Here is a 26,053-nt window from a genome sequence, read left to right as displayed (position 1 = left end):
ACTCAGCGTCAGAGGAGTCTAGGAGGGCTGAGACTCCGACTAGCAGGGGGGCCCAGAGAAGGAAGGAACAGAGGAAGAGGTGGAGTAAGGCTAGAATCTTAAACTGGTGTCAGGGGGGAGGAGATTCAGATGGAACTTCGATGGTCTAAGGTATAGACGTAGCGTTGCGCGCTGCGCGTCTGGAAATGAAACTGAACTTCAATAAAGACTTTTTTACTTGAGGAAGAAGCAGCGTTGGTCTTGTGTGAGCTGGGACCTTGGGCAGCGCTGACATTCACATATCCTGGTCCCATGGCTCTTGGGGCTTGAAAGCTGAAGTCTAGTGCCTTCAGTTGAGCATGCAAAATAGCTGGTGTCCAGTTGAGATCTTTCAGCATGGTATGATATATTCGCAAGAGTCGAGCCCAGCCTGGCAACCTAGTTGCTGTATTTTGTACCAGTTGTGGTTTACAGATGCTTTGAAGAGCACCACCCATATACAGTATTGATCAGCACATTTTTTTTCTTGAAAGAGAGGTGCCGGAACTACCATGAACACCTCCCTGGTTCTCTTATAATGGCAATGGCATCCACCTAAGAAGGAGAAACGTTTGGATTTGATATCCCGCTTTATCACTACCCGAAGGAGTCTCAAAGCGGCTCACAATCTCCTTTCCCTTCCTCCCCCACAACAAACACTTTGTGAGGTGAGTGGGGCTGAGAGACTTCAGAGAAGTGTGACTGGCCCAAGGTCACCCAGCAGCTGCATGTGGAGGAGCAGGGAAGCGAACCCGGTTCACCAGATTACAAGTCCACCGCTCTTAACCACCACACCACACTGGCTCTCCAGTGCCGGAACTGAGTTCCAGGGAGTCCCAGCTGAAAAAAAGCCCTGGTGTTGATCTAGCCTGACTGTTGCGAGGGCATGGGTAATTGTGCCAAAGCCATCTCTCTCCAAGAAGGATGCTCTGGAGTACCTCCTGCCTCCTGTCAGTTGACTTGCTGTTTCCTGGCCCAGCACACCGTCTCGTTCCTCCTCCTCTTAAACTGCACCCCCCCAACCTGTGGCATTTCATACTGCTGCTTAACTTTGACCATTTCATGTCAAGTGTTGCATGCAACACTTGGTGCATGTGCAGAGTGGCAAATGACACTTGAGGGGTTTTTACTTAAAAAGTAAAAAAGGACAAACTTTTTCGGGGAAGAAAAATTAAGGGAATGTAAAAATGCACAAAAGAGCAACAGAAACGGCGTAATACCTCTTAAGGCAGGTTCTTTGGGGACAAACAGTGGGGACGATCCGTTGCCCCCAAAGGTGGTCTGTGGTGGTGGGTAGGGGGCAGGAACAATGACTGATCTAGGGGAAGGAAGCGCCACATAAATGGCCGGGTTCTTTAACTACTGTAGATGCCAGTGTTGGGTATCCAAACATGGATTCATCCCAGCGAGTCCCAGACTGAAATTCTTTGAGGTCCTGAAATACCATCTGCACAGTTCCATGCTGCAGTTGCAGGTCTGTCTTTCCCCAGAGAGCATGAGTGTTCAATCCCCCCCCCCAACAAATGAAAAGGCAAAGTTGAACCTCCCAAGGCCTGGAAGGGGCTGGGGCTGGGAGGGGGCCTCCCGCACCACTTCCTGCTATCTCTGGAGAAGCAGCAGTTGCTGTTCCTCTTGGGCTGAGTCAAGACCTCCCCTCTGCTCCTGATAATTGTGGTGGGAAACTTACTCTTAATACAAGAAGCAGGCAACATGCATATTCAGCGCTCAGGTGATTCTAAATTCAGCATAAATGATGTAAATGGAGCACATTTACTCGGAAAGTTTCCTGATGGATGGAAGCAAAGTAAATTACACAATGGATTGCAATTTTGGGGGGGTCACAGATGAGGATGAAGAGGGAATGAATGGCGCAGAGATCACGCTGAGTGCTGTCGCTGAATGAAAAATAATTTAAGTCCTTTGACTTAACATAGGTTGGATACAGGTAATAGTTCTTATGAGAGCTGAAAGTGATAGGAAGGAGCCATAATTGTTTGTGATGTGCCTGGTCATTTATTTTACCCCACTTTCCCCATCTCCAAGTGAAGCTGTTTTGGAAAGTCTACAAGACCTTCCTCGCTGTGTGTGGGTGGGTGGGGGGCAACAATGGGGGGGAATTGTCTTCAGCCTAATTAAGTTGCAGCAATAGTGTGCAGGGTCCCATACAGAATATAGACCCCACCTGCCCCCCACAAGGGTTTGTTGGTCACAATCCACAGGAGTCTCTGCTCTGTTTCTACATGGAAGATACTTGAGCTTCGGTTCGACCCTCAAGCTTCCTCCAGGGCAGGTATCAGCCTTGGAATGCGGAAAGTAAGAAGATGGGTGAGAGTGTGCTTGGGCATGTGCAGAGCTTACTTCTTCACCACATAGTGAAACAACTGAAATGCATTGGCATCTCTGAAATCAGGGGGATGAGATTCCAGGTCAAATGGATGGGCTTTCCAAGTTAGGTTGGGTTTCAGTACCTCCCATCTTAAAGAATTATTATACTCAAGCTCCAGTACGGGGTAGACTGTATATATGTTTGGGGGAGCCATGCTATGCAGGAGCCCTACTGGGACTGGTGTTCTTGCATCAGGGCGCTGGGTGCCTTAGGCAAATGAGAAAGTGCTTCTTCCACTGGTCCCCGCACCTGCCACTCAGCCTTGGTGGGTCCAGCGGGGGCAGCAAGAGAAGAAGGGAAGCGCTGGGAGTCGGCCGGTACAAGGAGACACCTTTTTTCATACGCAGAGGGCAGCTCCCAGGACAGTGCTTCTTTGTCCTTTCGTTCTCCCCACCCAGACTCAGCTGCGGTCATATTGGGGGAATAGCTAGAAGCTCACTGTTTTGCTTTTGGTACTGCAAAGCGTCCCAAGGGCACCAGGTTGCAGGAGACTGGCTTAGACATTCACAGGAAGAAAGAGCTGAGATCGCCTCCTCCTCTTCCTCCTCCTCCTCCTCCTTCTCCTCCTCCTCCTCCTCCTCCTCCTTCCCTCCATCCATAGATCTCAGGATGGTTCACAACATAAAGATAAGGACTTCCGGGTTAGCGCCATCGGCTAATGGCGGATTCCCTCCGAGCTCCGGAGGGAATTGGCTCCGCAGGATCCGGGTCTTGCCGCTGCGGCGACGCGGGGACCCTCAGAAATCACAAGCGCTGAAGCCTGTGAACTTGGTGACTCGGCGGGCACCATTTGCGCCCCCCCGACCCGCGAAGGAGCCTTTTTAAAGGCTTCGGAACGGGGGACGGGGTGAGCGGCGCGGTGCTGAGAGTCGACTGCTTCTCCTGCGGAGTGAAGCCGCATGCCATGGTCGGAGAGCGCTGACTTCTTCTTGTGAACAATTGGACTCTAAAAGCAACAACCCGTGAGTAATACGGAAATTGGATTTGTAAAGAAAAAAATTTTTTTTAATTAGGCACGATCGGGGAAGGTGCAAACAGAAAGTCCGTCTCCCCGTCTTATAAATAATCTAAAGCAAGGACTAGCTAACTAAGGTCGAGAGAATTTCTTCTTCTTTATTGGGTAAAAGACATTAATTTCACGATTTGGCAGTACAAGTAATTTCACTGGAGGATAAGAGCTAATTTTGAGAGCTGAAGTGCCACCCCCCGGACCCGGGAGTGATCCGCGAGAGAGCCTGTTGAGGAGATATAGAAGAGTTTGACAGCTGTCAAATTAGCTGTCAAAAAGGAAAAAGAGAACTTTGTTTCTGCTATCTCTGCTGGATATATTTGCTACAATTTGGTTATATTTTGTTGAAAACAAGGAAGAACTGATACAAACTAACTTGATTTTTGGATTTGAACTGGAAGGAAGATAAAGTAACCAAAATCCCTCTAGAGGGGATTTTGGGACATTACAAGAATGGCTGAAGGAGGAAAAATTCAAGCTAAATTGGACAGAGTGTTTCTTCTCTTGGGCAAGTTACAAGGCCAAATTGATGTTTTGGCTACAAATGTTGCAACTCTGGACTTAACAAGCTGGTCCTTGAGGTATTGTGGTCCTGAGCTGTTTAACGCTTTAGTCAGAGCAGGCATTTGTAGGGGGCGGGTGTCCCCTCTGTGCTTCTGATTTAAAGCTAGTGACCCCCGACTTGGCTTTGACTATGCTCAGGGTCCAAATCCAGAGATGTAGTGTGGTGGGGGCAGGGGGGCAGTGGCCTTGGGCGCACAGTTTTGGGGGGCGTGAGCCAAGTGCTCCCACACAGGGATCCCCGCCCTGCCTGCTGCCGGGGGTCTCTGGGCCGCAGAGCCTGGCCTCGCTGCTGTGTCTCCGACTCCTTGCGGAATGGCTGCTCACTTGCTCCTTGCTCAGACAGTGAGTGGGCGCAGAGGGAGAGAGGCGAGAACGGGGAACCCCAGTGTGGCCTGGCCCAGTTCTCATCCCAGCAGGCATTGGGGGGGGATTTGCCTACCAAGGGCTGTGTTGGCCGGCCAGACTCCCCCCTGCACAGGTGGGCAGGCAGTGCAGTGCAGCCCTGTTTGGCTCTGGTGGCAAGGGCTGGCGAGGTGGGCTCCATTCACCCTCTGTGCCCTGCTCCTGTTTGGTGTGTCTGCATGCGCCCCGGGTGCCGGCAAACGCTGCTACACCACTGCCCAAATCTGTCCTCAGCCTGCTTTCGTTTCCACCTGCCCTCCTCCCTGCTCTCCCCCCTCTTGTCAGTGAATAATTGATGGCCCTTTACGTCTCACTGGCTGTTGTTACAGCGAAATGCCTGTGGGATGCTTTGGAAGCTCCTGACGGTCTGGTTTCTAGCCAGACCCAAGTTCAAAACCATGCGGAGGGAAGGACGTTTCTCTCCATGGAAACCGAGGCTTCTGTTTTCTCCAGGAGGTTGACAGAGCAGCTCCCAGGGATTCTTGAGCGGCTAAGGGAGACTCCTCCGCCACCAGGGTTGCCTGCCTGCCTGCCTGCCTTCCCAGACAGTGCCAAGCCCAGGGTCCTCCAGGGGTGCCTGGGGTGGGGGAGGAGATATATTCAGGAAGAACCCCCCACTTCAGAAGCCTGAATGCTGGTTGGTGGATTATTCTGGGAGCCCTTGAGATCCTTGGGTGGTGATTGGTGGGGCTGCCTCCGAGGGAGGGCCCATTGTCCTGCCATAGGATTTTTCTGTGGGCTGCTGGCGCTTGTATAAGCTCATTGTTCCTCAGAGTCAAAAGAGGTTTTTGTCTCCCTGCTGGTGATGGGGTAGGAGGAGGAACGACTTGCCCCACACCCACATAGATAATTCCACTTTCCGCTTTAGATGGCCGTGTGCTTCCCTCCTCATCCGCCCACCCCACACCCTTTCATTCAAGCAAGACCCCTAAAGTGGGCCACTTCCCCACTGCCCTGGCTGTCAGGGAGCAGGTGCTGGAGATCATGTCACACACACCCCAATCCATCCCTACTGATCTCTGCAAATCCTGCACTGCAGCAACGAGGATAAGCCAGCTGCCTCCTCCTCCAAAGGCAAAACCCGCTCCCAAATTAGTCTGCAAAACAAGCGGCTGGTGTCCTTCTGCCCTCTGCCCCAAGAGCCATTTTGCTCTGTCCCCTTGACATTTTCTGCCTTGCAGAGACAGGGCAACAAGACTGCAGTGGGGGGGGGCAGCACTAGCTGCCTCCCCCCCCCCGCCCCGCATTAAGTCAGGTTGGATTTTTATAGCTGACATGAGCCATGGGCTTGAATCATAGAATTGTTGAGTTCAAAGGGACCCCAAGGGTCATCTAGTCTAACAGCCTGCAATTCAGGAATCTCAACTACATCAGACATGACAGATGGCCACCCAACGTCTGCTTAAAAACCTCCAAGCAAGGAGAGTCCACCACTTCTAGTGGGAGTCCGTTCCACTGTTGGACAGCTCTTCCTGACACTTAGTTTGAATCTCCTTTCTTTACACTTGAAGCCATTGGTTCAGGTCTTAGCCTCTACGTGACATCCTCCAAGTGCCAACCCTTGAGATATTTGACGATGAGTGTCATATCGCCGCTCGGTCTCCTCTTTTCCAGGCTAATGCCCAATTCCCTCAACCGTTCCTCATAAGGCTTGGTTTCCAGACCCCTCATCCTGCGTTAAGGCTGTGCAGGTGTCTCTGGTGTTAAAGGCAGCACTCCCAGCACAAGGGTGGTCTCTCTTCTCCTGTCCTTCTGTCTGTCTCTTCCCCACTCGCCAAATCGCTGTCCCTTAGAAGATGCATTCATTCCCCAAGTGGCAGCAGCCTGTCAGGGCTTGGAGCCTGTGGCGAAACTGAAAGGAAGACCTGGCCTGTCTGTGGTTTTAGCAGCACCCCAAAGTTGGATTTTTGCACATGGGTGTACAGCCCACAGAGCTGTGGGTTGCTCTTACGGTTGTCAGTGCAGATGGCCAGCATGGTGCCATTCCGCTCCTGACCACATGTGGAACAGGCTTGTTGCTTCTTCCTTGTAGGCTTGTGGTGCTCCTTAGCCCATCCTGAGTCTGGCTTCGATTCCTCTTCCCCACACTCCTGTGCTGTTCTTTGCCCAGGATCACATCACCTGTTGCCCTCCCTCCCTTCCTCTGCGCAGGTGTGGGTGAACAGTGGTAACTCCATCATGTAGACAGTTGATAAGCCAGTTTCCAGTCTTTGTCTGGCAAGCAGTGATGGGGAGAATTCATACTGCACCAGAAAAGGGGGCCAAAGAGGTGGAATACTAAGGGAGGGGGGATTAATTCCCCTCCCCACTTGTCAGTGCAGGTGAACAGCTGAGCCAGGTGGCTGCATGCAGACTGTGGGAGGTCCACTGGAGATGCCAGTCGCTGAGTCTGTGGAAAATCAGGGTTGCCCTCACTGTAATTTTAATATTTTTATTAAAGTTTATTAAATGTTACCAAAAAAAATGAAAAGAAATAAAGAAATAAAAACAATACATAACCATACATAAAACATTTATCTACACAATTTTCCAAAATGCAGACTAGAAAAGAAGAAAAATGAAAGATAAAAGAAAGAAACAAGAAAAAGAATGAAGAGAAAAAATACTTTTTGTAATTGATTATTCCAAATTAATACTTCAAACATTACGATATATAAATATCTAATTCACCTTTACATCTGTTCTTCAGTCACTTCCGTTCCTTAAATTCTTTCATAGTCCGTCTAATCTTTGTATTCTCTGTATTCTTCACAAGGTTAGGGCTGCCCTCCCTGTTGCTTCTGAGGAGTCGTAGCTGTTGTACGGGGCCCTGTGATTTGGGCTTGGTAGGGATTAATGCTGGAGGAGACCTAAGGGAAGGACAAGGAGTCTGGCCTGAGCACATGTTCCAAGAGGATGCATGTCATGGGAGTCCCAGTGGTTGCTTCTGAATGAAAGAAAAAGCCACTTGCGGGTGGGGGAGAGGATTCTGCCCTTGACCTTCCCTCCTCCCAGTTGCCACTCCCACCCCTTGCTGGGCCAAAATGCTTGCACGAGGAGGGGCTTTACAGTGGTGGGGGTGGGGATCTGGACTGCCACTCTGGTTTAAAATGCCCCTCCCCCACCATGCTATGTCTCCTCTTTATAAAAGGCCACTAGATGCTCCCACTTTAATACAAGTACTTGGGACCTCTTGCAGTTCAGAGCAGACTGACGCGACACAAATTTAATTCATGGAGTAAAATGCCACGTGGTGAAGCGATGGCTGTTAGCATTGGCGGCTCTTAAAAAGTATTAGTCAGATTCTCTCAGGATCGCTCTATTGAGAGCTCCCAGGCTTGGCAGCCAATATTTTGAGGCACTCCTCCTCTATTTGACTGCTGGATACTGGGGGCATACAGCATGGGAAGGCTGATCATGCTCTGCTGATGAGCTTTCCAGAGGCATCTGGCTAGCAGCTGTTTGGAACAGGAAGCTGGTTTTGGTGGGACACACCTTGGCCTGATCCAGCAGACAGACCCTCCTTATAATCTCGGCCCTTTGTAGTTGCTGCAGTTGAACATAGGAAGCGACCCAGTATGATTGGTTAATGGGATTTGCACAGGATATGGGACCCTTTTCAGTTCTGAGGCTGGATATGTGAGGGAGATGGGGGCAGTTCAGACCCCAGCAATCCAGAATAATTAAGGCAGTCTTTAGAGTTCTTTGTGTTCACCATGGTTGGAGAAGGACTCAGTGCCTAATTCTTGAAGATGAATAACTTATGCCAATTAGCAAACATTCCTTATTTGGGGTAAGTTATTTAGGTTCGCTTGACCTGGTGGGCGGGAGTGACGTGTGCTTGGGTGCGCATATTGAAACGTTGCATTTTAAACCTGCACAGTTTCAGATGAGAAAGCCCAGATTCTGGCTTGGAACATAAGAGGGGTCCCACTGGATTTGGCCACTAGCCCATCTACTCCAGTCCTTACCAGATGCCAATGGAGAGCCCATATGCAAGGCCTTAGTGCAGCAGCACTCCCACAACTTGTGATTCCCAGCAACTAGCGTTCAGGGGAGTGCTGCCTCTGATGGTGTCGGTAAAATACCCCAGTTGTGGCCAGTAGCCATTGGAAGCCTTATCTTCTGTGAATTTGACTAACTGCCTTTTAAAGCCATCCAAGTTGGTGGCCCCCATCACATCTTGTGGGAGTGAGTTCCATAGTTCAGCTGTGTGCCGCGTGAAGCACTTTGTTTTGTCCGCCCAGCATCTTTCAACATTTACCTTCTTTGGATGCCCCCCTTAGGTTCTAGTGCTTTTGGGGATGGGGGGAGAAATGTCTCTTTACCTACACCATTCATATTCTTACACACTTCTATCAGACTTTGCTCGCCTTTCTTCTAAACTACAAAGCCTCGAATGTCGCAACCATTTCCCCCAAGAGAGCTGCTTCCGTCCCTTGACCCCGTCGCTTGCCCTTTTCCAGCTCTGCTACATCCTTTTTGAGGTGAGGCAGCCATTACTGTATGGGATATTCCAAGTGTGGTCTCACCACAGATTTGCATAACAGTGCTATAATCCTGACAGGTCCATCTTCAATCCTTTTCCTAATCATCCCCAACATGCAATTTGCCTTTTTCACACCTGCCACAGTAATAAATGTGAAAACTTCATTAAATGTTTTGGGGGCTAGTGGGAGGACTGTGGATCTCATTTACCCCTTAGTATCTGTTTCCTTCCCCCTCTTTCTCTCTGTCTCTCTCACCCTCAACCCCCACTTCAAAGTATAGGTTTAGATTGTACGCTCCCCAAGGCAGGGCCTTGTCTTTTGCTTGTTGCTCTGCATAAAAAAAAAAAGGTAAAGGTACCCCTGCCCGTACGGGCCAGTCTTGCCAGACTCCGGGGTTGTGCGCTCATCTCACTCTATAGGCCGGGAGCCAGCGCTGTCCGCAGACACTTCCGGGTCACGTGGCCAGCGTGACAAGCTGCATCTGGCGAGCCAGCGCAGCACACGGAACGCCATTTACCTTCACGCTAGTAAGTGGTCCCTATTTATCTACTTGCACCCAGGGGTGCTTTCGAACTGCTAGGTTGGCAGGCGCTGGGACCGAACGACGGGAGCGTACCCCGCCGCGGGGATTCGAACCGCCGACCATGCGATCGGCAAGTCCTAGGCGCTGAGGTTTTACCCACAGCGCCACCCGCGTCCCTGTTGCTCTGCATATAACCCTATATAAACGAATCATCCATATGCATTACTAGTGATACAGAAATAACAGCAGTGTATGGATGGAGTAAAGAGGCTGGTGTATGGGGCAGGGGGCAGGATCCTGCACAGGGATCTTTCAGTTCATTATCATTAATCTAGAAAAGCTCCTCTGCTCTTCTCCCCCAGCCAGCCATGCCCTGGAAGGCTTGGAAGGTAAGGCATCCTTTTCATGGACCCATAGCTGGAAGGGACACTGAGGATCATCTAGTCCAGCCCCCTGCAATGCAGGAATGTGCACTTGTCCCATATGGGGATCGAACCTTCAACCTTGGCGTTATCAGCAGCACGCTTTAACCGGCTGAGTCTGACTTCAAGGGCAATTGGGGATGAGATCCTGCTCATTCCTTGAGCGGGAAAAAAAAATCCAGCAAGTTCAATCCTTGGGTTTTTTCTTTATCCTTTTCTGTGATCCTTGCCATTAGAAACAAGCCATCTCTGCTTCCTCTGCTGTCAGTGGAGAAAGCCAGCTCTGCAGGGAAAGGGGCCCATTGCAACTTCTCTCTCCTGCCGGCCTGTGCTGCAGAGAGTGGATGGGACTAGATCAGCCTTTCACTGCCATGTGCTGTTGGCGCTCCAGCGGCAGCTCAGGGGCTGCTGCTAATCCAGGGAGAAGCCAAGGAGCAGGCAGCAAGGATGGTCCCGAGGCAGCGCACACTTTCTCCCATTGGCCTTTGGGGAGGCCTGCCATTGGCCAGGCACAGAAGGAGAGGCTCTGTTGCTGTGGCAATGCCTGCCTGGGCTCACTGCACAGCAGCCTGGTGCGCAGCTCGTGCCTCCATGGCCAGGAATAATTCTCCTTAATCCTTCAGAGAGGCATCATTGGATAAAGCTGGGAGCCTCCCTCCGGGAAGGAGCTGAGAACAGGGGGAGGGAAAGCCTCTCAAACTGCTAGGCTGGCTATTCCCCTCCCTCCTGCCCTCCTTCTCCTCTCCATTCACTGGCAGAGATCTGCCCCCATTACAGGAACTATGCTGGCGGGAGCGGGGAGATCCCCCATGCCCAATGGATCTAGGCAGGCACCAGGCACAAAATGGAAACGTGTGACAAAGCGGGTAGCAATTCACACCATGCAAGAACTGGCAGAGAGGTGGAGAGACTAGGCAGAGAACTGGCAAGGTGTATTCCACCCATCTGACTCGCGTATGCCTGCCTGCAAGGCACATTGTGCACTGATGTTCCTGGCTAAGAAGGGATCTGACACTGGATTTTTCATAAGCAAGTGGGACTCTTCTCATACCGATTCTCTTTCTAACCAGCTGTATCTTACAATGCGCAAATCAAAACATGAAAATGTAAAAATGTACAGCCAATAGTCCTCTTGTGTTCAGGATTTCTAAGAGGCTCTAGGGAGAAGGTGCCTCTCTCCGGGAGCAGCTTAGAGGTACAAGCAGGCCATTGCAGTTATTTGGGACAGTGAAGGTGCTGAACACTGCACCCCTGGATCTCCGGCAATATCTCTGGCAATGCCAGGGTGCTGATCGGATGCTTATGCCCTCACTCAGTACTTTGAGTATCTGGCATACCCAGCTGCAGAAACTGTGGTAGCGGCCACTTGCTCTACCGAGAAAGTTGGAGAAGCCCAAATTCCCCCTGCAAAGAAAGCAGTGAAGGACCAGGGTCTAATGTGGCAGTATTGCTTCCATCTTGGTCAGTAGCAGCTCTTAACTGATAACAAAAGTTCAGGCTGTGTGGGACTCTAGTTCAGCTTTCCACAACCTAGTGCCTTCCAGATGTTTTGGACTACAACTCCCATCTGTCTCAGCACGGCCACTCAAAACATGTTGAGGGAGCCAGACTGGGGAAGACTGGTCCAGTCTTTTTCTGCTTCTGCAATCTCCAGGCATGCAGTGTCTCTTCCGACCAGGCCTCCGTACCCTCAACGAATGCCGAAATGGTAGATATGCCTGCGAGGCAGCTTCCTGTGTTCCTGGGCATAATCAGATTGCCCTCCCTCTGCCCCTCCTTGCAGCCAGAGGTGGAAGGCGTGAGAGGTGGAGTCATCACCCAGAGCACATACTCAGAATTGCTTAGCCTAGTTTAGCTTGAGTACTCTTAAACTCATGGTCCAAGGGCTTTCAGTGACCAACGGATGGCATAGGAATTCTCTCCCCTGTCAGAAAGGACTCTGGATAGAATACAAGGGCTTATGGTTGTAGCACCTGCGCAGAACAGGAGAACTGGGCAGAGATGCCAGGGGTGAGAAGTGTGTTCATGGGGGGGGGGCCAGCAGCAGCAGGGAGAAGTGGCTCCTGTTTGCCGCTTGCAGCGAGATCTTGATCACAGGGTGGTGCCACGGAGTGTTGTTTGTTGCGAAGGACGGAAGGGCCTTGGCGAGGGAAGCCATTCCGCAGCTTCCTTGTAGATTGCAGGGGAGGGCGGGCAGGCAGAAAGAAGGAGAGCAGCCACACCTCCCTGCTCCTGCCCCCCCCCCCCCGCAGCTCCCCGTCTGTCACAAGGATGCGGGGCTTTCTCCACCAGCAGCCGCCTGACCCTGATTGTCCTGCCACCTGGGTGAGGAAGCCAGCAAGAGGAAGTTGGGGGCTGCCATCTGCAGCTCCTTTGTTCAGCACCCAGTGCTCGGCCTGTGCAGGAAGCAGATTTCTGCGAGGCCTTTGCCCTTTCCCCGCCTTGCAGCACCTCGTGAATCCAAGGATCTGCTGTGGTGGCAGGCGGCATGGGCGGGCCGGCCAGGAGGCTTTGGTGGGGAAGGGTGCGTGTAGCAATGTGCCCCACAAGAGGCTGTGCCCTGAAACACAGCAGGTGGCTGCGCGTGTGTAAAAAGAGACTGCCCACTGGCCCCTGATTTGGATCGTGGAGAAAGCAAGCACAGGATGAATGAGTGCATGACGTGTTTGCACCTTCTTCAGAGCTGCGCGTGAGGGCAAGAGGTTGGGATGTCATCTCCCAGTTAAGCTGCTGTGGATGGAGGTGGTGAAGGCCATGCCCTTCTCTGGTGCCCAAAGTCACAGCCGTGGTTTGGGAAGAGGCAGCACAGTGCCATTGCTGAGGGGCTGCTGGGTGCCTAAGTGTGTAAGGAGGCAGAGCCTGCTGCTGCGTGCGAAATGCTGCCTGGCCCCTGCGCTTGTGCAGGCAGGGAGACCTTCTCTCTATGATGGATGCCAGGGCTGGAACAAATGTGTCTGAGGGGGGAAGGCAAGGCAAGGCACGTAGGCGATCTCCATGGGAACCAGGGGAGCAGCAGAGCCTGGCAACGGTGGGAGGGGGGGAGGAGCGCGAGGTGGTACATCCGCAGGCTGGGTGGGATGGGGTGGGATGGGAAAGATGGGAGATGGCAGGCGCCGTTTGCCTTGCCCTCGTTCTGCAGGTGGGGGATTGAGGCCGAGAGAGCGCTTTGCCCAGGGCCACGCGTTGGCAGGCTGGCTTTGTGACCACAGTTGCAATGGCAGCCAAGTCCATTGGCTCCCCTCTGCTGGACCAGAGGAGCTCCTCCAGCATCAGGCGCAGACACACATGCTCAGGCATCCTGTGGTCCTTGCTAAGTGGCAAGAGGCATTGTCGTTGCCTCTGCACCCTCAACACAAGGCGCCTGGATTCCCCTTTATTTTCAGCCCAGAGATGTGTTGAGGAAGGCAAGGGACGGGGTGGGCTTGCAGAGAAATGAAGGGCCACCCTCTGAATCTCTGCCCCCATAGCTAGCGCTGGGGACAATCCTTTTTAAGAGTTCTGAAAGCGACTGGAGTGAGGCTTCCTATCCCACTGCGGGGGGGGGGGGGCAGGAGGACACACACATTCACTCCAGCACCTCTGGTCAAGCAGGTTTTCCAGGTTCTTGAAACAATAGAATAAACCTGCCAAACGGGTTTACTGAAGGCCAAAGAGGGCTGAGTGTACACACTGCAAGCAGCCATCCTTCTTCCTCTCTCTCTCGGCTTAAGTATCTTCTCACCAGTGTGTACAAAAGGCATCCTTTCAAAGCTGCCCACAGGAAGAGCTCTGACGTTTGGCTCTCACCTTTTCCCCCTCCTGAGCTTTCACCCTCAGTCGGTTGGCATCTGTCTTTCTCAGAAGACAACAGAAGAGTGTGCCTCTGAGGGTGAAGTCGAACTGTTGGAGAGTTACAGCGCCTGCTGTGGCTGTAGACACTGATACAGGAGAGACATGTTTTGTTGCAGGTGGAGGCGCCTGGTTTTGCTGCTACAGGTGCACTATGTGTTTCTTCTCTCTGTGCTCCTCCCAGTGGTCCTTCTTCCTCTGGTCCCTGCTGTGGATATGCAGCCTGGCTGTCCCCAGGCACTCTGGTCATTTGCAAGGGGTTAATGTTGCCGGCTTCCATGTCATCCTCAGTAGTCCTTTGGGAAATGGAAGTTCCTGAAAAAGAATTGCCCAGACTCCTTTGTGAGCTGCCGGTGTGATGATGCCCTCTAGATGCTGTGGGCTGCAACTCCCATCATCCCTGGCCACTGGCCGTGCTGCCTGGGGCTGATGGGAGTTGTCATCTAAAGTATCTAGGGAGCCCCGCGCTGGCTGCCTCTGCGCTACTTCATGATATTTCGTATAAAAAGGGAGCCTTGGGAGCCTGAAGGCAGGTGTACAAGACCGGGGTGTGGGGGGGTGGGACTGAGTCTCAGTGGCAGGGAACTAACTGGCATGTAATTCTAAAGGACTATGGACATGCTATCTCACTAATATTTGCCTGGTAAATGCCAGTATTATCTCCACATTTGTTCATTTTGATATTTCTGCACCACCCTTCACCATACAGTCATAGGGCAGTTTGCAACATCTTAAAACATGCAAATACGTATACATGTTGTTGTTGTTTAGTCGTTTAGTCGTGTCTGACTCTTTAGTCGTTTAGTCGTGTCGTGACCCCATGGACCAGAGCACGCCAGCCACTCCTGCCTCCTGCAGTTTGGTCAAACTCATGCTGGTAGCTTTGAGAACACTGTCCCACCATCTTGTCCTCTGTCGTCCCCTTCTCCTTGTGCCCTCCATCTTTCCCAACATCAGGGTCTTTTCCAGGGAGTCTTCTCTTCTCATGAGGTGGCCAAAGTCTTGGAGCCTCAGCTTCAGGATCTGTCCTTCCAGTGAGCACTCAGGGCTGATTTCCTTAAGAATGGACAGGTTTGATCTTCTTGCAGTCCATGGGACTCTCAAGAGTCTCCTCCAGCACCAGAATTCAAAAGCATCCATTCTTCGGCGATCAGCCTTCTTTATGGTCCAGCTCTCACTTCCATACATCACTACTGGGAAAACCATAGCTTTAACTATATGGACCTTTGTTGGCAAGGTGATATGTATATGTACATATACATATACATATCTCTGGTGAAAACATCTGCACAAAGTAAATGCAACATAAATGGAAGTAACATAAAATAGCAATGGGTAAAATAGCAACAAATCATGCACACCCTCACCCTCAGAAGAAGGTGGGCGAAAGAGGTTTGCTTTCCCCTTCTAAAGTTTGGGAGCTACCACTGAGAAAGCCCTGCCCTGGGCCTCAGGGTGGCATTGTTGGGGTTTTGTTGGGGGGGGGCCTGATGTTGATAAGGGAAGAGTGAGATTGTGCCTTGGGTGACAATATTGCAGGAGCTGTTGCTGCCCCTTCCCCGCTGCGGGCTGCCGGTTTGGGGCCGCAACAGTAGCAGCATCTTGGGGTCTGTGGTCTTTCTGGTAACGGGGCCCCTTCGCTTCTCTTTGCAGACGATTCCTCCTCGGAGAGCTGCAGCGGGAACGGCTCCTCAACCCTGAACCCGTCCACCTCCAGCAGCACTCAGGGGGATGCCGCTTACCCAGAGATGAACGGGAATGGAGCTGCCGTTCCCATGGATTTCAGTGCCTCCTCTGAGGACCAGCCCATCAACCTGTGCGACAAGCTGGCACCTGCCCACGTCACCCCCTCCTACCAGTCGGACAGTTGCAGCGCCGATGGCCTGCGGAGCCGTGCGAAATATGGAGCCAAAAGCACAGCCGAGGTGTGTGTGTGTGTGGGAGAGAGAGGTGTGTGTGTGTGTGTGTGTGTGTGGAAAGTGACTGTAGCAGCCAGTGGCATGGGGAAAGCCCCTGACATGGGGGCAGGGGAAGGGTCCCTCCACCTAACATCCAATGGCAGTAGTGGAGTTTCCCCCTGGCTACAGGCACGGTGGCAGAGTCAAAAGAAGACCATGTGGAGGCTGAAGCGAGAGCAGATGACCCATCTAGGTAATAGGAGAAGATCAGTCACCCTGATAAGGAGGCCCTGTGGCCTAGCCTTGCGTTAAATTTAGAGCACTCCACGTTTTGTGTTCCTTCGCCACCGTAGTCCACCGACCAACTACACTCAGACCAGTGCCAGCAAATTTTCCTAAGCCAAGGGCCTTGTTCCTAGTCCTATCTCGGCCAGAAACATTTCCTTTTAGGACAGAAAGGAAGCAGAGTCACCGGCCTTTGGGGGTCCTGGCCCAGTGGCCCTTCTTTTGTGCGGTTGGAGCTTTTCGCAGAAATAAACGATGGTTGCCCATTGGGAGCCAAAACAGCAGTGGAGCCCTATGGCGTCTGTAGAGAATGGCCAGATGACCAGAGCATGGTGAGATGAATGCACCATCTGCTTTATGGACCTCACAGAAAGGGGATTTCCATGGGCAAGAGCTCTCGCCAAGGTTCTGGGGGATTCGCAGTTGCTGGCTGGTCCTCATGGTGGCTGAACCTTTCTGTGACTGCTTGGAACAAACAGCTGGGGGGGGGGCTCAATTTCCTGCTTTCCCTTGTGTGCTTCCTAGCTTTGATAACAGAATGCTAGGCCTAATCCAGCACGGCTGTCCTCAACTCCCCAAGGTGGAAAGAAGAGGACACTTCAGACTGACCCATATTTTGGGGTATTAGAGGTTACCGCCCACAAACTTCTGCTGCACTTTCCTGCTTGTGTGGTGGCACCTCAGTAAAGCCTCATCTCACTGTTTATAGCAGAGTTTCCCCCCCCCCGGAGGCAGAGGACAAGAACAGTAGTCATAGTCAAATTCCTCAGTCAAGAGCTTCTTTATTTCTTGACTGGTTGCACAAGTGTTTCAGTTCCTAATATATACAAACTATTTACAGTGGTACCTTGGTTCTCAAACTTAATCCGTTCCAGAAGTCCGTTCCAAAACCAAGGCACGCTTTTCCATAGAAAGTAATGCAAAATGGACTAATCTGTTCCAGACTTTTAAAAACAACCCCCAAAACAGCAATTTAACATGAATTTTCCTATCTAACGAGACCATTGATCCATAAAATGAAAGGAATAAACAATGTACTGCAGTCACACAATCAATCAGTAGCTGAACTGGGTCCCACACAGTCACACACCAAAAAAAAAAAAAAAAAGCCACAAAAATGCAAAATAAATAGCAAAAGCAGACAGACCTCAGCGTAACACTCCAAACGGAAGTGTGGCACTCCAAACAGAAGCGTAACACTCCAAACAGAGCACATGTGACTTCCGAAAAAAGTTTGCAAACCGGAACACTTCCAGGTTTGCAGTTTTTGGGTTCCAAGTTGTTTGAGAACCAAGACGTTTGAGAACCAAGGAACCCGGTACATTCTTTCTATATCCAGCACGGTATAAACTTTGTGTGTGTGTGTGTGTGTGTGTGTGTGTGCTTTCCTTGTGCAGAAATTGCAGCCTGCAACTTCCTCCCTTTATTTGCACCTGCAGCTGACACCAATCAAGCCAAGAGTGCCACTCCTACACACTAAAAAAAATTCTGGAACCCTCTTTAAAGTTTAAAGGAAGTTTTATCTGTTTCTTGAAGAATGTTTTCCTAACAGGGGGTGTGGACTTGGATCTTCCCAAGCGTTCGCTGTAGGAGTGATGTGGTTGTGCCCCAGTCCGTCCCATTTTAGCCCTCTGCCTCCTCTCTCCGCTCCACCCCCACAAATTTAGACAGTGTAGAAACCAAGGCTGAGCCCTCCCAAAGTTAGAGATCTGTGAGCCGCCAGAAGGCTAAGCAGGACAGTGTAGCCAGGGGGGCGGTTCAAAGTGCTGATTCTTTCTCTCCTCCCTCAGTCGCCTCCGTACAGCTCTGGCAGTTACGATTCCGTCAAGACCGAGGTCAGCGGCTGCCCTGAAGACCTGACTGTGGGCAGAGCTCCAGCCGCTGACGATGATGACGACGAGCACGATGACCATGAGGACAACGACAAGATGAACGATTCGGAAGGAATGGACCCAGAGCGGCTAAAGGCCTTCAATGTATGGGCAGCTCTATGTATGATCAGCCCTATGGGGGGGAGACAGGGTTCAGTAGCATGGCTGCACCTTTCCTTTCCCCTGTGAGAGGGGAGGGACTACAGCTCAACGGCCAATCCCATGCTTTGCGCACAGATTTGTCCCCTGCTTTAGCCCATCTCTGGTAACTGGTGATGAAGACACTGCCCGAGAGTTTCTGCTGCTGCCAGTCAGAGTAGACCACCCTTCCCCCAACCTAGTGCCCTCGCCCGCCGGACTGGAGCAGACAATTGTGAACCAGGCAGGCTAACGATCCATTCAGGTGTGAGGCAGCTCCCCATGTTCCCTGTTGTTTCTGCAGATGTTTGTACGCCTTTTTGTGGATGAGAATCTGGACCGCATGGTTCCCATCTCCAAACAGCCCAAAGAGAAGATCCAGGCCATCATTGAATCCTGCAGCAGGCAGTTTCCTGAGTTCCAGGAGCGAGCTCGCAAGCGCATCCGCACTTACCTCAAATCCTGCCGCCGCATGAAGAAGAATGGCATGGAGATGGTGAGGGTTTTTTAAAATTATTATTATTATTATTATTATTATTATTATTATTATTATTATCCCCAATTCCTTCTGCATCTCCTCTCCTAAGATAGTTGAGAACCATCCCAACCCCTGTTGCTTCCATTCCTCATTCATATGAGCCTCACTGGACCCAGTCTATGTACCGTATTTTTCGCTCTATAACACGCACCTGACCATAACACGCACATCGTTTTTAGAGGAGGAAAACAAGGGAAAAAACATTCTGAATGAAACAGTGGATGTATCATCTTTGTGCTTCATGCTGTGGCCACAGACATGTGATCTGATGGTGAATTTGGGGTGACCCAATGCAAAAATCCTGAGAATCCCTGTGGATCCATGCTTTGTAACCACGTTTTTGCACCATTGCAGCCCCAGGCAACAGTGGGTGTGTGATTTTTGGGGGGCAGGCTGTAGCCATGGACATGCTATGTGCTCTGATGGTGAATTTGGGGTGACCCAATGCAAAGATCCTGAGGATCCATGTGGACCCATGCTTTTTAACCACGTTTTTGCACCATTGCAGCCCCAGGCAACAGTGGGTGCGTGATTTTTGGGGGGGCAGGCTATAGCCATGGACATGCTATGTGATCTGATGGTGAATTTGGGGTGACCCAATGCAAAGATCCTGAGGATCCATGTGGATCCATGCTTTGTAACCACGTTTTTGCACCATTGCAGCCCCAGGCAACAGTGGGTGTGTGATTTTTGGGGGGCAGGCTATAGCCATGGACATGCTATGTGCTCTGATGGTGAATTTGGGGTGACCCAATGCAAAGATCCTGAGGATCCATGTGGATCCATGCTTTTTAACCACATTTTAAGTGGGGAGGGAAGGAAAAACACAGAAGGGACAAGGAGCACGAGAGGGGTGTGCAAAGAAGCAGCTGGCTAAGAATGCAGAAGAGGGGTATAACGGGAGGGAGGAAAGGAAGGCAAAAGTTTTCCCTCACCTACCCACCCAAGCCAGCCAGCTCTCTCTCTCTCTCTCTCTCTCTCTCTCTCTCTCTCTCTCTCTCTCTCCCTCCCTCCTGCATGTTTTCAGCAGCACCGGAGCACAGAGACGACACTCTGCTTTCCCCTGTGCTTGCCTGGAGGGGAGGGGCTTTCCCTGCTCTTTGTTCCGTTTGAGCAAACACAGCAAGGAAACAGAGGAGGGTGGGCAGTAAGACCCTGAGGCAGAATGCAAGAAAGCAGCCGCTTCCTCTTTTCAGGTTTCCCTTCTCCGAGACGTGCGATTTGATTTTTGCCTGATTTTTTTTGCCTCCACTCGTGCCATTTGGCTCCAGGGACCACACATTCGCTCAATAACACGCACAGACATTTCCCCTTCCTTTTTAGGAGAAAAAAATCTGCGTGTTATAGAGGGGAAAATACGGTAATTGCCCTGTGGGATGGCATCTCCATGCTTTTGCCATGATAAGGAAGACTTGGCCACTTAGGGATGCCTGTCCAACTCTCTCTCTCCCCTGTGCATCGTCCATTCTCTGACCCTTCCCACTGACCTTGCTGAGTCACCTGGGTGGGATGGGGCGGGGGTGTGTGTGCAGGGAGACTGCTGTTAGGTCCTGTGGGCTTTGGTCATGGGGTCCCATAGCAGTTGATAATTTCCACCACTATGTGAAACTTCTGGGAGAGCTTGTCTGGAGAATTAGAGTGTGGTCTCAATCAAATGCTGGCAACAGTCTTCTGTTTTGCATCTTATTTTGGGAATGCTTGGAGATCTTGAATTGGTGCTTGAGTCCAGTAATGGATTGGATGTTTGTAGGAAGCTGAGACCATCTAGTCAAGACAAAGTTGCTGTTAGGATCAGATTCACTGAGAGTTCTCTTGACCTGGTTTCTGGGTCACTTACATGACAGTCATCAGCTGTGACTTGGTCTGCCTCTAACCAGTGGCAGAGCAAGCCGATTGGGTGCCTGGGGCGGCACACGTGCCCTGCGCCTGGGGGCGGGACCAGCCACCCACAGGGGTGAGGAGTCTGCCTGCTTCCCTACAGCTGAGGGGGAGAGAATGGGCAGACTGTTTGGGGCAGCGCAGAGCCTGAGGGGGCTCCAGCCACTGCGTCACTCCCAGGAGAGATGCGTGGCTTGGGCGTGCTGCACGCCCCACAGTGAGTGCCACCCACCATTTTGTCACCCCCCTCAGCGAGGAGACACGGCGTGGGCTGCACCTACCGCACCCGCTTTGCTACACTCCTGCTTCTAGCAAACTGTATTTCATATCTAAGTTTTCTAGCATTGCCTAAGTTCAGAAGAGAGGTTTTGTTGGCATGTTTTAACATTTTATCCTCTAAGATCCTAGATGGCAGATTTGCCATAGTTTCCTACCATGTTAGGTGCTGTCCTTTCAAACTTAGAATTTGAAACAGTCTCTCCTACATACCTTTGCTGTATATTTTATCAAGGGGTTAGAGAAAGCATAATTTATCTCTTTTATGAAGCGGCTTCCTGGAAGATCCTCGGGGGATCTTTTGAGCGTTTTCCTTGATGGATCTAATAAATGTTTAACCAAACAGGTGACAATATATATGTGAACATTCTAATGTATCCTTGACCCTCTACAATGGTTTGTTTCCAACTTGTCACCTGGGAATAATTCATTGATTCTACGGAGGCTTTGATTTTTGTACTTCTTCATATGTTCTACTTTGTTAATGGTTGGTAAACATTTGATTGATCTGCCTTTGGTCCTGGATAGCCACACGGTAGCAGCTGTGGCTAGGAATGCTTTGGCACAGCACCTTTTCCTGGAAATCATAGATGTTGCCACTGTTTCATGTGCCCAGGTCACATCACAACAAGGTTAGGTTGCTACGGCACATTTTACACTGCCTTTGAAAACTTAGAAATGTCAGTTTCTGAAAATACAGCAGGCAAGGCTGTGGCTGTGGATACTGCACATGTTGTTTTATCTGGTGTTTGTTGATCTTTGTTGGCTTCTGGTTTGCTTGTGGGTACAACGTAAAGTATCCTTAAAGCCAGAAAAGGTTTTGTTTTTGTTTTAAAGTGGGGGGAGCCCTAAATGGTTTGGGACCAAGCATGTCATCAGGAGTTTGGAGGGGTTCCAGGACAGGACTTCTTTTTTTATCATGGCACCCAGATTGTGGAACTCCCTCCCTTGCAATGCCTGATGGGCTTTTCAGCACATTGTTAGCATTCCTTTTGTTTTGTTGTGCCCTGCTTTGGAGTTGCTTCGGTTTTTCTTCCCTGTTACGTGGCTTGGCATTTTGAACGAGCACCCTTAGATTTTACTTCTTGGTTTTTAATTGGTTGGTTTTTAACTGGTTGTTCTTAACTGATGTGTTCTAAGCATCCTTGGAGGCCAAAAGGAGGGATATAAGCATGTAAATACAGAACCATTCATTTCCCCCTGAGCTGGTGGTTCTTCTCCTTTGACTGTCTGGTCTGCCTGCCCACCCACTGACCCTCTTATCCGACGGCTGACATTCCCGGCTCTATGTGTCCCCAGACCAGGCCCACCCCGCCCCACCTGACCTCAGCCATGGCCGAGAACATCCTGGCAGCAGCTTGCGAGAGTGAGACGCGGAAAGCAGCCAAAAGAATGCGGCTGGAGATCTACCAAACGTCACAGGTACGGGCCCTGGAGCTGACCTCTGGTTTGGCGCTGGACGCAGGGTTCTGTGCCCTGGGGGTGCTGTGCCTCCGCTGCTGTGCCTGTGCTCGCCCCATCGCCACCTGTTCACAAGCTGTGCAGACTGCATGTTGCCCTTGTGGCTTTGAGAGCAGGCAATGGGTGTGGCGCTATGTGCAGTGAGGGGGGGGGAGAGGAAAGAACAGGCCTCTGGGTATTTGGCTCAAAGGGCTCCTCGTCTCCCTCAGCCCCTGCCTGGCTGGAGGGGCCTGAGGCGAGGCACGCTCCTCCCCCCGACTGGTGCACCCCTTGCTTAAAGACCCATGTTGGGAAAGAACCTCCTTCATTGCAGGAGGCTGGGCTAGATGACTCTTGTGGTCCCTTCGAGTTCTGCAACTCTATGATTCCTCCCCTGTAGGATGAGCCGGTTGCCCTGGACAAGCAGCACTCCCGGGACTCGGCCGCCATCACTCATTCGTCCTACACACTGCCAGCCTCTTCTTTCTCCCAAGATCCCGTCTATATCAACGGGAGCCTGAACTACAGTTACCGGAGCTACGGAAGCCTTGGAGGCAGCCTGCAACCTGCCTCCTCACTCCAGACAGGGAATCACAGTAATGGTAAGCAGAGGGTGGTGGTGGGGTTGGGGGGAGAAGCTCTGGCTCAACACCCCCCCCCGCCACGAATTATGCTTTTAGAAAGCTTTCACTGGTGCCACAGGGAGCTTTTAAAAAGCCTAATTGCTGTGGGGAAACGAGGCAGTTGAGGAGGGGAGGGGTGCGAGAAGGGAAAAGAGAGAAAGGGGCCAGGAAGAGAATGAAGTCAATGAATGTTTCATGTGCATGTGAGAAAAAGAGGAAGTGTGGGGTGACTCTGCCCCCCCCCTTGTGTCTGTGTGCACTCACTACTGGCATGTGGCTTGTGGAAGGTCCCCTACAAGGGCATGCAGCCCTCAGGCTGGAGAATGCCCTGCTGTGCCCTCAGGTGTTGCCCTCAAAGGGTGAGTCCAGGCCAGAGTCTCATGAGCAAACACAGCAGCCCCTCGCCCTGTGCACCTGTCATTCGTTGTGCCTTTGGCCTCAGGAATGGGAGACTCTGGGGCTCCTTTGACAAAACGTGGAAGTGTGAACCTCCCACCATCTTGCCCGGTTGGTTTTTGGGAACGGGGGGAGGATCCTCTGAGTGCCTGTCGTGAGGTGTGCCTCAGTGGCCTCTGGCCTCCTCTCACTCACCGCTTGCCCTCGCTGGAAGGATGTGATTTCTGGAGCCGCAAAAGATGCCTCTCTGGGATTAACGCTTCTCATCCCTTCCTAATGCCTCTTAACTCTCAAGCAAGATCCCACCCTGGGCTCCAGCCACTGAAGCCTAATCCCCTTGAGGGAGATGCGTTTTGCTCCCTGAAGATTGCGGGTCCTTGAGTGCACTCTCCTCGGGGGGCATTGGCCCTTCCTCTGCTGGAGAGCCCTGGGGCCTCAGGCCTTCTTCTGCTTGGCACTTTCCCAGCTTGCTTGCTTTCTCTCTGTTCAGGGCTCCTTGTCCCATCTCAAACCTGGTATCTCCGGCGCCCTGCTTAGGGCAAATGGTTGGCCTGTCAAGCTTGCCCAAAGCTCCCTCCTTGGCTGTCTACACCTCCCTGGGCTGCCCTGCCTTGCTATCCTTCTGGAGGCAGCCGCAGACAGTGTTTGGGGAGCAATGTGGTCTCAGAGCCCAAACAGCCATCGCTTGCTAACACTGATGTATTGCGGGTACTCCTCCGTTTCTTTAAACGTGTGCCCCGCTTTGCCCCTTGGCTCATAGTGGCTTACGACAGTCACACTAAAGCCAAAACAGCCACCCAAATCGCACGGGTTGTGTTCTTCCCAGAGGCTGATGAGCAGCACGCATCCCTATGACGGGAAATCTCTCTTCTGGGGCAGGGCTTTTGGGGAGGAGGACAGGCTCCCCTGTGACCCGCCTGCTAGCAGCATCCTTTGTGCTTCCTGACCACCCCTCTCCTGCTCTTTGCCCGCAGGCCCCACCGACCTCAGCATGAAAAGTGGGGCGCCCAGTACCCCCACCCCTGCCACCACCAACAGCACGAACAGGGGGGTGCCAGCCGCCCAGCTCAGCCCCACGGAGATCAGTGCGGTGCGGCAGCTGATCGCCGGCTACCGGGAGTCCGCAGCCTTCCTCCTCCGCTCTGCAGATGAACTGGAAAACCTCATTTTACAGCAGAACTGACTGCTGGCCTCCCTTTGGCTCCTGTGCCAGAAGACACTGTCCTTTGCTTGCAGAGGGGCTCCCTTTGATAATCTGCTCAGGACTGGCCATTGCTCTGCCTACCAACCACCTCCAAGCTGGCACAGGTTCTGACTATTTTTTATAAGGTGGGATCCAAAAAGATCTGTTTCTTCTTGGAGCAGGAGCCCAGGGCCTGAGGACCTGCCTTTTGAACCTGCCTGCGCCAGTGCACTCCAACACCGACCCAAAGGAGCCGGCCTGCAGCCTGGAGAGACGTAGGACTATTTGGGGGGGGAGGAAGACGTTGGGGTGGGGAGAGCTGGGGGGGGGATGGAGCTACAGGCACAGTCAGAATTTACTTTTGTAGAGCCCCCTTTCCAGCACCTGCCCCCCCCATCCTGCCTCTTCCATGTCTTAGAAATTCCATATTTATTGAGAAACGGGCCCTTCCTCGCCAGGATTTCTCCTCCCCTTCTCCCTCTCTCCCCCCCACCCCCTAATTTATTTTTCTTTCTTTTTTGAAAATGAATTTTTGAGTTTGTACAGATTTGCCACTTTTGTGTCTGTCAGATGAGGAGGAGGTTTAATCCTGCACAGTCACACATTCCGTCCCGTGTTCCCGGGGGGCTGGAGGGTGAGGATGAGGAGACCAGCCGCCCAGCCAGCTGCAGACCCTCTGCTTCTCCTCCCCCTTTTCCACCAGGCAGCCCTATGGCAGAAGCCGCGGGGCTCAGAGGCCAGCCCTGTCCCCCAGCCACTTCCAGTTAGCAGGACTTGCTCTGGTCACTTTAAAGGAAAAGCCCCTGGGGCCCAGAAGAGAAGCAGCTGCCCAGCCTTCTTCCTCCACACTCTACCTCACTCTGCGTTGTGGGTTTTTTCCAGACTCGGGGAGAGTCCAGTCGTCAACCCTCAGGGGCATTTGAGCCAGCAGACCAGGCCTCTTCCTCGCTGCCCTTCCTAACTTTGTTTTTTGGAGAGGGGCTTGCTCAAGGCAAGGTTGCATTAGCTACATGAAGGGGAAAGGGAAGGGACGAAATGCAGCTTCCTGTTCACGTCATTCCTGGAGGGGTTTTGTTTTTTATATGAAGGCTTTTTTGCAGCCAACTAGGCAAAGGACTCTTGCAAGAAGCCCAGTTTCTGATGCATGGAACTGGGCTTGAGCCACTACTTTCTCCCCTCCAGTTCTCCTTCCCACAGCCCCCGCCCATGCCTCTCCACCCACGAAATGCACTTGCTTTTTTGCTCAGTGCAATATTTTTTCACTGCTGCTAAAATCAGGAATGGAGGAGCTGAGGCAGCAGAGCCAGGCTGTGGGAACTGCTCAGAGCCAGCAGAAGACACCAGAAAGCCCAAGGCCTCGGAGGTGGGGTGAATTTGCTACACCTCCCCTCTGCTCCCAGCTGGGTAACTTTGACTGCCCCCAAGCTTCCCCATGATGCCACAGCTTGCTAGGGAAAGTACCTACAGAGTACCAGCCCTTGCAAAGTTTAGGAGAAATTTGCAGCAGCAGCACTCCTAAGTTCCTTACTGGAAGCTCTCCCCTTTAGGGCCCATAGGCCAGGAATACTGGGCCATTTTCCTATCGGAAGTGAGCTTCTTTTGTTCAGTTTTTATTTGCCTTGTTTCATGAGGTGAAAGAAATACAACACTCCATTCCTACGCCCAGTTTGTACGGAAACGACTTTTGCTTGTTTGAGAGGAACTTTCTTCCCCGTGTATTTGCTTGGGATCAGACTTAAGTTTTAAGCCACATTTTGTACCCAAGAAGTTCTCAGGAACAAACTACTGCAGACCCTTGGCAATGGCGGCTGTTCGTGGCTCAGTTGCATTGTTTCTCCGTGAGCGTGGCTTTGTTGCACATGAGAATTCCTGATCCTAGTTCACATCCCCAGAGTTTCTCTATTTT

The 26,053-nt window shown here is 51.7% G+C and overlaps 1 protein-coding gene across 9 annotated transcripts in view; it reads left to right on the top strand.

Moving 5' to 3' along the window:
- NOL4L (nucleolar protein 4 like) overlaps nt 1-25,219 on the top strand; it is a 130,467-nt gene extending 105,248 nt beyond the window's left edge. For all 9 annotated transcript variants that reach the window (XM_053394709.1, XM_053394707.1, XM_053394706.1 and 6 more), the window contains 6 exons: nt 15,275-15,546; nt 17,595-17,780; nt 18,118-18,309; nt 21,805-21,927; nt 22,346-22,547; nt 23,939-25,219. In XM_053394709.1, the coding sequence (XP_053250684.1) occupies nt 15,275-15,546; nt 17,595-17,780; nt 18,118-18,309; nt 21,805-21,927; nt 22,346-22,547; nt 23,939-24,147 (1,184 nt within the window). In that variant the 3' untranslated portion in view covers nt 24,148-25,219. The remainder of the gene's footprint in view (nt 1-15,274; nt 15,547-17,594; nt 17,781-18,117; nt 18,310-21,804; nt 21,928-22,345; nt 22,548-23,938) is intronic.
- The last annotated feature ends 834 nt before the right edge of the window (nt 25,220-26,053 follow it).

Source organism: Podarcis raffonei, chromosome 6 (assembly GCF_027172205.1).
Source record: "Podarcis raffonei isolate rPodRaf1 chromosome 6, rPodRaf1.pri, whole genome shotgun sequence".
Lineage (NCBI taxonomy): Eukaryota > Metazoa > Chordata > Lepidosauria > Squamata > Lacertidae > Podarcis > Podarcis raffonei.
Note: the sequence above shows the minus strand (reverse complement) of the source record. Positions and strands in the feature narration are given on the sequence as shown.